We start from the raw sequence: 12,031 nt of genomic DNA, 5'->3' as shown, positions 1-12,031 counted from the left end.
GGGCGGGGCCGCAACGTTCAGCGGACGTGCGCAGCACTACCGAGGTAGTGCACGTGACGTCCGCTGATCGTGCGCAGCACTTAACGGGTTATAGGCCCGCTCCTGTGTTAAGGCGACCATAAAACGCACTGAGGTTTAGGTGTTTCCGCGCGCGTGCGGGGCTGCGTCAGCCAACGGACGTGCGCAGCACTACAAAGGTAGTGCTCGCGACGGTCGTTGGGCGATGCCAGCAGCGAGCTGGTTAACAAGGGATCGGGGCTTTAATGCCGGCCAGCCAAGGAGGTCTATAAAGCTATTAAAACATTGTCGCTAGAGGGTAGAATGTTCTAACAAATAAAACAAACTGGCCTCACAGAGCTCAAGGGGTGGTGGGGTGGATTGAAATTCCCTTGTGCTCCGCGAGGCCTTTGTTCACAGCAAGAGCAGTGAACGACAAAATTGGAATGTAGGAGCTCTGGGCTTCTAAAAGCCATTAGATGTCTGGAGAACTCCATTGTCTTCAGTGGAGCTCCCAACATTTCAGTGTTTTCGTATCGGTTATTGCCTATAATGCCTAGGTTTGCACTAGACTCCCTGATCAAGTTACATACTTAGAGTCCTTGCCTTTGCCTTACTGATCATGGTCAGCTATGTTAGACTATTCAGTGTACTAGAATTCAATCCAAACTACAGCACATGCCATGCTTGGTTATGAAATAATGTTCCTGAACTGTACACCTAGTGTACCTGCCAACACGGAACAAACTGGAAACCCTAAACGTGCCTTAATGCCAGTCTCTAGCTTGAATCAAGCACTCTAAGCAAAATAAGTTATTGAATTCAAGTTGAATGGGTTAGCTCTTTGACTTTCCTATTATGCAAACTTGGCTGAAAAGAACGCTGATTGCGGTTTTGTTTCATTTCAGGAAAGTGCTGGACAGCTGGAAATAAGTGCCCTTTCATTGATTTATGGGTAAGCTACTTCTGTACAGTCTATCATGTATATTCCTTTCTGATGAATAATAACTGGTGAGTTCAAAAGCTGTCACTGTGGAAAATCCCTTTTATCATGTCCTGCTGTCTCTGATCTACTTGAGCCAGGTGGCAATCGCTTAAAACTGGTAAATTGGATAAGTTTCCGCATGATTTCAAATATGGGGACAGATGCTAATAAGTTGACAGATTTCTTCCTCTATCAATAACTTGCTTTCTCTTTCTGATTGTTCCCTTGCAGGCATATAGGGGAACCCACAAAACTGACAAAATGATTTTGCTAGACCCTACATTAGTCATTACTTTTTTGATAATTCATAAATTCAGTACATTGTAGGAGATTTGGTCAGTATTTTTCTTGTGACTATTCTGGTCTCATCTAATTACCCCTCTTAAGTAGACAAAGTGATCAGCCCGACCTCGAGAAATATTTTAGATTTGTTCCTGAGGGAAACGTGGTGGTAGTGACCAGCCTTACCAAAAAGCATGGTCTAATCTTTGAAAATGGTGATTTAAATATGCCATTCGTGTGTATGGTGCATGAAATCTATATCCAAAGTTTTACATTGCTGAGGAAGGTAAAATTAACATTGGCATTCATATGTGTTAGCGCTACTTCTGATGTAGCGCAAAATTAATTTTTATTTGTATGGGTGGATCATCACGAGTAGTCCACCTAAATCATTTTGCTGTAATAAAATGAGATATTAGAATGTGAATTGAAATAACGTGAATTGTGGTGTATTTATGGACAATCAACATAGAAAACAGATGTAACTTGCTGAAATCATTAACATGCAATTTGTGTGTTCCGCGGACAATTATTCATGCATTCGATATGCTTATGTAAAGAGTTAATTTAGATGTACGCAGTAAAAGAGTGTTTATTATATATGCAATTTCGTAACGCCTATGTGCTATCTTTCTTAGGTTAGCCGAACTCTGTAGACCGGAAATGCATTTTTGCTCGATGCGCTCACATTCGATTGAATAGTTGAATTTCATGTGCACGTTGGATTTGTTCTGTTTCTGTTGCAGGTGGACATATCATCCTTGTTAGCTAGAAAAATGTTTGTTTTAAAAGTTATTCAACCAAAATAGAATTTCATATGTACATAGTCTGTGTTGTGTAGGGTACTACAAAACTGATACTCAATATCCTAAACATACACTCAATTTTTGCGAATACATGTATTGAATGACCACATAATCAAAAGCGCCAAAACATTTCAGAGTTGATAACAAACCATTTATTGGTATATTATTGATCAAAGGTTGCACGCGAAAACAGAAGGGGTGGGGAGTGCTGGTGGAAGGTGTAAGAGTATAAGCCAACAGAAAATAAGGAAACATGTACTTGGATACTTTACAAATGACTGGTAACCAAATCCAGGTAAAGGAGATCTGTCCTATACATAAAGAATCATTTAGATGTAAATCTGTGAATATCACAATGTGCAATCAATGCAACATCAAAGTTTATCAGATAGGACGTAGGTACAGGTCTTGACAAGTGAAGGGCGTTGACGTTTCGACTCGGCTGATGCAAAGAGGGAAATTGGGACCTCAGCTGCAAGTCTTCCTCAGGACGGGGTATTGCAACCTAGTCCTGGTGCCAAGCCTGGCTACTCAGGTATGTGTTGTAGTCACAGAAGGAAATGGCCAAATGTTGCCAGCAGTACAATAATTGAGGATGTGTTATCCACTTCATACACAAATACGATCCAGTAGTGTAATAAACATCACTGTGCTTGTATTGTGGACGCGGAGTAATCCATCATGCTCCGTAGAAGGACGGGCCACAATAAAAGGACAGTGTTAGGAGCAAAACTGCGGTCTATGAGGCACTGCGCAAGAGCACAGGTACTGAAGTCTGCAGTGGCCCGTGTAAAGGATCGCACACCAACCTCCTACCCATGGCACACACCTGGTCATGGGCCTTTAAAGGACCCATTATCAGATCGAAATCCAGATCAGTGTGTGTGGTTGGACAGTCTAACATCCATGGCCCATTGAAGAGGGCACAGGAGGCAATGAAACACAGGTTGCACGCAGGTGAAGTAGGCATAACAGAAGGTCAGCCAGTAATCAATGGCAAAAGACTCCACTAGCATAGAACCAACGACCTGCCGCATTCGATCACTGTGCATTTGCACCTGGACCGGGTTTGGCACCTCCACAGATCAAGCATCCATTGCAAATCAATAACAGGAGAACAAGCACACCACAAATCAACTGGAATGCAAGGGGAATCCTCCGAAGGCTCTGGATAAAATAGAATGAATAAAAGCTGGAATTACTCCAAAAATAGTCTGAAAGGAAGAAACCAGGCTGGATCACACAAGTTTAAAAAAGTAAGCGAGGCCCTCCGTATCAGATGCATTAATTATTTGTTATATTAATTCTCCAAAATGGAGTGGGAGATTTGTGTTAAGCAGCAAGTGTATCTCAGGTGCGGTTCTTGCCACCTGCAAATAGGTCTCTCCAGCTGATGTGAGAGCCACTACTTGTTGAAACAATCGCGCTTTGATTCTGCTTAGTTTATTGAAATATGCTTTCAAAGTTGGAATGGAAGGCCAAAGCGAACAATCTACAATCCCATGTGGGGGTACCTCTTAAAAAAACAAGCAAGATTAGGGGCTGAAACGTTACAAACTCCATGAAGTTTAACTTGTTTCCAGACCAGGGAATGTCCTACTGTGGAATCACAGTCCTCCCCTGTAAGGAAAACTTTCTTATCTGCACACTGACATCTGTAGGTGAAAGGTAATGACCATAATTTGTGTATACAATTATTGCTGAGGGGCTCATATCTCCCAATGGGTTGATGATTAATTTAAGCTGTGAACTGAAAAATGGAGATAGGCAGTGAAATAACCCCATGTATTAACCACACAGCTGAATCAGTCTCAACTACCGAAAACGGTAACTGTTCTAATTGTTCAATATGTAACAATGTGTATGTGACATCTTTCATGGACATTAATTTCTGTTTGTCAGTCAAATTAAACGACAAAAACAGTGCAGAAGCATTCAGATAATCTCATGGTACTTTTCCATTTTTTTAGTGTATGCAACGTCCAAGCAGACTACATTACAGAAAGGATCTGATTTTGACCATGATACAGAATGAGTGAATGAATGAGTTTGCACTTGTAAAACGCCTGGTTACCTGAGGGCATCCCGCGCTAATAGTAGTGCCTAAACTGGTTCTAAACATGTCAAGGGAAAAGAAGACTTTTCAGTTGCTTGCAAAAATTCAGGTAGTTTGATTGTGAACAGATATGGAGGGGGAGGCGGTTCCAGGTATTAGCCACATTATATGAGAAAAGACGGCCTCCACTTCTAACCCGTTTAAGTTTTGGGACTGTCACCACTTGTTTCCTTTCGGATCTCAAAGCTCTAGTAGGCTGGTATGGGTGGATCATAGAATGAATCATTGAGGATCCTTCTCTCGAAAGTGCTTTATGTGCAATGCACATGGCCTTAAACTGGATTCTCTCCTGAATTGGGAACCAATGCAAAGAGGTCAGGGCAGGTTTGGCTGAGAGACGTTTAGATATGTTCAGGAAAACAAGATACTTCATGGTGAACAATGTCAATGACGGAAAATACAATATTATCTAAAGTATATATACGGAAAGATAGTGTATTCATGCTATTATCCACCACTGCAAGTACTTTGTCTAAATAAGCCTGGTCAATCTGGCAAAGACGCACTGCAGCCTTCATCTGCAACAGTTTACAAAATTCATTATATGCTGAATAAATAAAACATTTTGTTCGAGGGGTCATTGGTCCAAAAAGAAAATCCGCCAAATCGATGTCCCCTGACAAAAGAAAAAGGTGTTTTACAGACAAAAGTGTGGAATGTTCCAACCATTGCTGATCTAAATATGTGGTAACGGTATGCTAATGTGGGAAGCGTGGACCAGGTTTACTTTGAGATAAGCCACTAGTAGTAATCATAAGTCATAGGTTGACATGCATTTGAAGCTGTTAGCCACACTAACCAACCCAATATTGGAAGAGTTAAGTATGCCATTCTGAAACAGGACTGCTAAGTCTTCAATTGTGTAGTTGGTGTGTGTTTGCCATATATTATATGGAGCCAATAATAAAATGGAGGGAATATTTAGATTTTTTGGCTATGGCTACACCAAAACAAGTAGTCTGTTGTACAGGGTCATTAAATATATAATGTGAGACGGTAACAGACATACACAATGCAAAGCTTCAGTGGCCTGCACTTGCCAATCTCTGGTACCCCACATTAATTTTAAATCAACTGTTCTTCCAATGCTCATAGCCCCTCACGGATAAATCATTCCTGAAGGCCAGGGAGTAAACCAATTTAGCGTGTGTTAACATAAATTTAGTTTGGGGCAGCATCTTCAATTTATAGAAATAGAACTGTGATACAGACCGATTGTAACCAGAAAAATACACACATTTACTTTATGTAAGAAAGAGCCATCTTTCTGTATGGTTGCCCCCACTTTTTGATGAATTGCTGATGTACTTTGACTGAGTGTGCCCTGGGCTCCTGCTAATAAGGTACCCAGAGCCTATGTACTTTCCCTAAAACTGCATTGACGCCTAAATCCAATTGGCATCTCTGGTCACAGGTCAGTCCCTGGTATATGGTACCACACAAACCCTGGGCACTGTGACCAGAGAAGGCCTCTAAGGGCTGCAGCACTTATTGTGCCACCCTTAGAGGCACACACTACACATTCACCACTACGTTCACAAACTGCCTTTGCAGGTTACATGTTTTGGTGCAGAACAAAGTGAAGTAGACAGGGCACCCATCTGTGTGCCATGCCTGTAACCCCCTGCCCTAGCATAGGTCAGTCACCCCTCTAGCTGGGTGCACTATACCAGTGGTGATTGTACAGGTGCATGAGCCCTGTGCCCCTACAGTGTCGAAGTCCATTTTTAGACATTGTAAGTGCCATGCTGCCATTAGGAGTATATGGTGCTGGGAGTTTGTCATTACGAACTCCACAGCACTGTAATGGCCACACTGAAAACTGAGAAGTTTGATATCAAACTTCTCAGCACAATAAACCCACATTGATGCAAGTGTGGGATTTAATGAAAAATGCACACAGAGGGCATCCTAGAGATGCCCCCTGAAAACTAACCTACCACTAGTGGCCAGGCTGAGTGTCTGCTTTCAGCTGCCACCAACAGACATGTTTCTGGACCCCTGGTTCGAGAGCCTGCCGCTCTCTGGGGCCTAAAACAATGCACATCTTGGGACGAGGTGCCAAGCCTCCTCCCCCAGGATGGGCGGGGTTCACCTAGGGTGAGCTTCAAAGGCTTGCCGCCTTTGTTACCTTCCCGGGCTACTTGCTGCTTTCAGCAACTGGTCCCCACTGGTTCCGATCCCCACTTTGGGTGGGAGAACCGGCGGGAAAAACAAGTGAGGGGGGGCGAGGTGAAGCCAAACTCTCAGTCCACGCCATCTTGAAGATGGGGGTGACTCGGCCAATTCAGCGACAGGCAGATGCCCCCCTCCCACTGGTCCCTGCCTTTTACCTTCCTGTAACACCCCTAAATCTAGTATTTAGGGGCACCTCTGAACCTTGCTTCCTCAGTCAAGAACCTGCAACAAGAAAAGAAGGACCGAACAGCCGTGCCGAAGCGCTCAAGAGAAAGACGCCCACTGACTTGGACCCAGTTCTACCTGCCTGTCTCCACCTGCTCCTGCAAAAACCCGGTGTGTCCTGCAGCCAGCAACGTCAAACCTTGAAGAACCTGCCTGCCTTCAAGGACAACAAACATTGGCATAGCCAATAGGTCTCGCATTTGGGACCTTAGTGTTTAGTTATCCAGCACAATAACCTTGGTGCAACATCTACTGTTGCATGGCTAAACACTTATATCCCAAAGGCGAGACCTATTGGCTATGTCCATGCTTTAGAACTGCCAGTGCTGAGCACCGGCAGGACCCGGCCCACTTAAATCCATAAGCAGAAGACTGTTTGTGTGTTGTGTAGTCCTTACGGGCCTAAGCTTCCAGAAACCACAATTTATCGCCTCGGAGTGGACGGCGTACACCTGCCATATATTCATGTACAAAGTACGAGACTCATCGGGTAATGGCTGCTTCAATGAAGCCAATACCTGGGAGGTTGTCTTCTTTGGCGGCTGGGTGCACTCCACTTAACATTTTATCATGGTTATCCATAATCCAGTCACACCTGGCTTGTTTCCCTGCCTCTCAACTCTCGCCATGAAGCAGAATCTTTGTCTTGTCTAAAATTATAGCAAGTCCACATGCGCTGCCTTTTCTACCTGCGACATTCCACTCCAAGCATTAGCTCCGCAGCACGAAGAGTCCCTTCCACTGCCATTGATGCAGGCCGCTCTTATTACTTAACTCGCACCCTTTCAACCATAACATTAAATCACATAAAGGGCATGCATATATCATTTGTCTATTCTGCTCTCCCCACTGCAACATTCCGAGGCTACAGGTCTGTTTTCGGTGTAGAATATTTAGATATGGGCTAGATTAAAATGGCAAAAGAAACGTGTCTTTTATCGGTCTGGAGTTTCATTACAGTCCACCACCAGATGGCATTAGTATGTATACAACGTAAATTTGTCACTAGTGCTCTAAAGCTAGTTATTGGTAAGAAGCAACTTGCCTGCAGCGAGTTTAGTTATGGGTGTGCTTCATTCTTTATAACCGCAGCCATTTCAAAAGCAAAGGCATACAATCGCACCGCCAACTCACTCTGTGTGAATGGTGCATACAATAGCAACCTCAGCAGGTGCAAAGCCACCCACTGAGACGCCCACTGCCAGCTTTCTCCACAGCTCCACAAGCCAGGCAGAAAACCGCCGCAAGCAGGAACAACCAAAGGCCCAGCTGCATGCTGAAGTAAGACCACTAACTGCTGAGGAGTCGATGGGTACTGTCGAAACAGGGATCGGCATTACTCCCACTATCTACAAAGACAGCCATACAACACTGTACGACTACAGCTGGGACCCGAAACATTTGCGGCCGAGGGACCCGTGATACCAAAAGCAGAAGACCATGCCACTGAGCCACAGCTCCTGGTTCGTCCTCAAAAGGAGGGAGACTGGTGTGAGTTATGAAGACATTAAAGAACCTGCATCCACACGGCCTAAGTGCACCAAAAGCCACCTACACAATTGTGACAAAGTGTGGTGTAATGAAAACAGGGTCTACGAAATAAATTAGGGAGAAAAACCATAGACACTTGGCGGGGGAGAGGACCGGGCATGGCCAGTGACCATATTCACTGAATTATTTGATTATTTTGCTTACCACAACCAAAGAAAGTCGCCAACAGCCCACATGCTAGGCTAGACAAGCACAGACTTATTTGGACATATTAAAAACACCCCCCCCCTCTTCACGTCATCCCAAGGTACGTAGCAGCCTGGGAGATTCCGAAACCGTACCTCCTCTGCCACCACAACGCAAGCAGGAACAGAGGTGCCGCAGAGCAAAAATCCAACCAACAAGAAAGCTGCACCCAGCCCGCATGCTCCGCTATGCGGACAGTGAGCCGTGAGCAGCTGGAGAGCTTGCACTGAAACTTGTTAGGAGCCTGGCAGGAGAGGGCAAGCAGAGAGTGGGATGGGTGTTGGGAAAAAAACAAGAGCTAGAGAAAGCCCATGAGTGGTGAGCATGCGCTCTAAAAGGAAGTAAAAAATAAAAGCATGGAGAAGGTGCCTGCGTGCTAAGTAATTCCAACTACCAGCCCAACGCCCTCAACACCCAGATCGCGATAAACCCATATCGGATATAACTAAAGCAGGCATGCAAAGCCCAACCAGCTCCAAACCAGCTCCAAACCAGCAGCATAATTGGATCGCTGTAAAATTATGACACAGCGAGGAAGTGAGGAGGCTCCATAACGAATCACCACTTCAGAATTTCGCCTGGCGCTTTAGGATTGGCTAGGATGCCCCAACGCGCCAATCCTAGGTCCCCTTACATATTAACATTATACTGTCCACTCCTAGATGACTCTGAGAATGTATTTACTGTTGTGATTGGCTGGCATGTAACCCATATATGTTAAAATTATGAAGCAATTATGTTAAAAAATATCAACACTGGAGGACAGCCATCAGGCTGAATTGTATTGTAATTGCATTTAAGTAGTGCACGGACGGTCCCTGTAAGTAGCGAACTGATGGTCACTTTAGGGTTGGACTGCTGGAGGCTTTGCAATTGCATCACTACATTGGAGTAATCCAGACATCTGACTTGAATTTCTTGATCATCTGGCTGACTGTAGTGACTAAGAATCGAAGTAAGAACAGCAAGAAGTTTTATTTTCTTAGGAACACCGACAGACACGTTGCGGTAACTATCTCTAGGCCATCACGTTCTAAATACAGCACGAGGAATAATGTTGTGACAGCTTGTGGAGAGGAAACCTGTACTCACCCATAAGAAAGTAAGCATTGGCCGCGACCGGGAGTTGGGTGCACGCGCAAAAATGAAGAAAAAAAAACGCGAGTGGTGCGCGCAACTGGAAAAAGTGCTGTCCAGGTCGCTCGTGCGCGTAGTAGCAAGCTGGTGGCCGTCATGGTAGCACTTTTAAAGCAGCTACTAAATGTCTCGCCAGATCAGCGCATGCGCTGGCTCAGGCGAGCCCTAAAAACGTTGTCTCCCATGAACACTGGATTTGTTCACCCGCAACCTCTGGTTGTATATCGTGAATCTGCCCCACTCTGCACCCGCCGTCCACGGCCCAAGCTCGAGTTGGCAAACACCATGAGGAGGTTACCCTGGCGATTCTGACCCGGCGACCCCTGACCTGCCTCCAGCCGATTCCTGCAGCCTAAATCCAGAAGGCCCCCCTAACCGCGACCAGGAGCTGGTAAGAGATCCGACCCAAAAGGCAATCCTGCACCCGACGCCCTACGGCCTTGTGTGCCCAAACCAATGGTGCAGAACCAACCCCTAACTTCCCAACTCACCTCTCAAAGTGGTGGTCGCACTTAGAAGACCTTTGTCCCTGAGCCTGCAGTGTCTTTCCAAACAGGAGGTTCCCCTTTGAAACCAACAGGGTACCCGATGTCTAAACCGCACTCTGCACCCGGCCGGCCTAGTGCCGCTTACGGTGCACCTTGGTGCTAATTTGTTTCCCCATTTGCCCTGAGCTAAGGTCCAGGAGCTTTGCTACCACAACCCATGGGCCTGTTGCCAGCTGCCACCAACCTGAAGCCCCGTATCCCCCACTAGATAACCTTAGGCCTCAGCACTCTGCATCCGGCCGCCCTTGTGCTGTTGATGGTGTAACGAGAGTGCATCATTGACCCTGGGGGAACCCTTGTTCTAATCCCAGAAGCTCAACTCCAAAGACTGATTACTTACTTGGTAACAGCTAACTTAATTTCTCTCCATAGGAATCTATTGACTGTTTATCTCTGAAAAATGATTTAAGTGTGGAGTTGATTTGTATGGAAACCAGAAAAGTAACCATTGTGCAAAACTGATTTTACTTACCCTTTTCTCTAGGAAATGTTCCAGTGTGATATCTATGCATATTACTCTGAGTAGAAAAAGTAATCTAAAAAGTTATCTCAAAAGTAACGTTAAAGTAACTTACCTGTAATTTTCATTGCAAAGTCAATACAAAGTATATGTTCAGCATTTCACAATATTGCATTACCAGTAATTCAAACTGCAACCATTTCAAAAGTGCAATTACAATTGCATTTCAAAGTATTTATCAACTTACCTGTGCCAGGCTTGCTTGGTTCTAAAGAATAAAATAACTAAAGTAATATTTTTATGCAAAACCAATTGGTCTGAAGTTTAGTCTTTGAGTGTATGAACGCATTTGCTGATTGAGTGGGTACAACAAATGCTTAACACTGTCCTCTGATACTGCCTTTACTTCTTGACCACACTATCTCAAATAGAGAGTAAGGTTCTATCTAACTTTACCTCTGCCTACCTTTTGGGGTTCCACTGGACTCGGTGCACACTATACCTAATATTGGTATAGTGTACACAGAGCCAGTTTCTTACAGTTGGATCTTTGAACTTCCCTGTAACGTTGTTGGTCAATGCTCCCATTGTGTATAATTAAAGTGTCTCTGGGTTTTGGTCTTATGTAAAAAATGTTGGCCATAATGTTGATACAGAATAAATCTGCATAATTAGCCGAATTCAAATACAAATCTTGAGTGTCAAATGCAGCATATTTTGAATCTGAAAACAATGACTGAACGGCATGAACATCCCAGTCATCAGAATGTATGTCGTGCAAAACCACATCTCCTAAGGAAACGCAGAAGACGTATGGAATGTTGACATTTTTGGTCGCGCCATAGAGATCATATGATACTTTATCCCAGACAATTCCATCAACCTGGACCGCTGATATATTGACAAGGGCATGGTCTCCTTTCTTCATATGGGATGATGTGTGAGGAGCCAGAACTCCGTCTACAAAGTTCACAGCAGAGCGTTCAGGTAAATGACGGCCATTAATAAGGAGGAAGAATACAGTCACAAATCTGATCCACATGAAAAGGAATATCATTGTAAGCACCATCCAGATATATGACCAAGGTGGGACCACGCAAATCATTTTGAACCAGGAGATGAACACTGGCACGGGTAGTGGTCTCTGGCACAGAAGAGGACGAGGAAGATGTGTAAGAGGAGAAGCTATTGCGATCCATATAATGACCACTGTACCCCATCTGAAACAACTGGGGATGTGCTGCATCGGATGTTGCAGGTATGGTACTTTCAGGAATGTCACTTATGACTTAAACTGTAGGAGATGCATACTCAATATCTGTAGATGTAGAAGGAAAAACAGTCAATACATCAATTGAAGTTTCCATCTCCCCTTCTGATTGCTGGTGAGTAGCCGAAGAAACCGAAGCCATCGGATTCAGTGAAGGGTCTGGAACTGGAATGCTTGGAGGCATACTATTCCGTATCGGCCACATGGTGTAGCTTGACATGTTTGATTGAAATGGAATGATTCTCCTCACAACCAGGTAAAGGAGGGAGGATCACATTATGGATACCTTT

General features: G+C 44.5%; 1 protein-coding gene across 1 annotated transcript in view; it reads left to right on the top strand.

Moving 5' to 3' along the window:
• LOC147718512 (UDP-N-acetylglucosamine transferase subunit ALG13-like) overlaps nt 1-12,031 on the top strand; it is a 466,422-nt gene that overhangs the window by 153,048 nt on the left and 301,343 nt on the right. Inside the window, exon 4 of the mRNA XM_086967203.1 lies at nt 906-952. Within this exon, the coding sequence (XP_086823329.1) occupies nt 906-952 (47 nt within the window). The remainder of the gene's footprint in view (nt 1-905; nt 953-12,031) is intronic.

This window comes from Lissotriton vulgaris, chromosome 4_1 (assembly GCF_964263255.1).
Source record: "Lissotriton vulgaris chromosome 4_1, aLisVul1.2, whole genome shotgun sequence".
Taxonomy (NCBI): domain Eukaryota; kingdom Metazoa; phylum Chordata; class Amphibia; order Caudata; family Salamandridae; genus Lissotriton; species Lissotriton vulgaris.
This window is presented reverse-complemented; position numbering and strand designations above follow the sequence as displayed.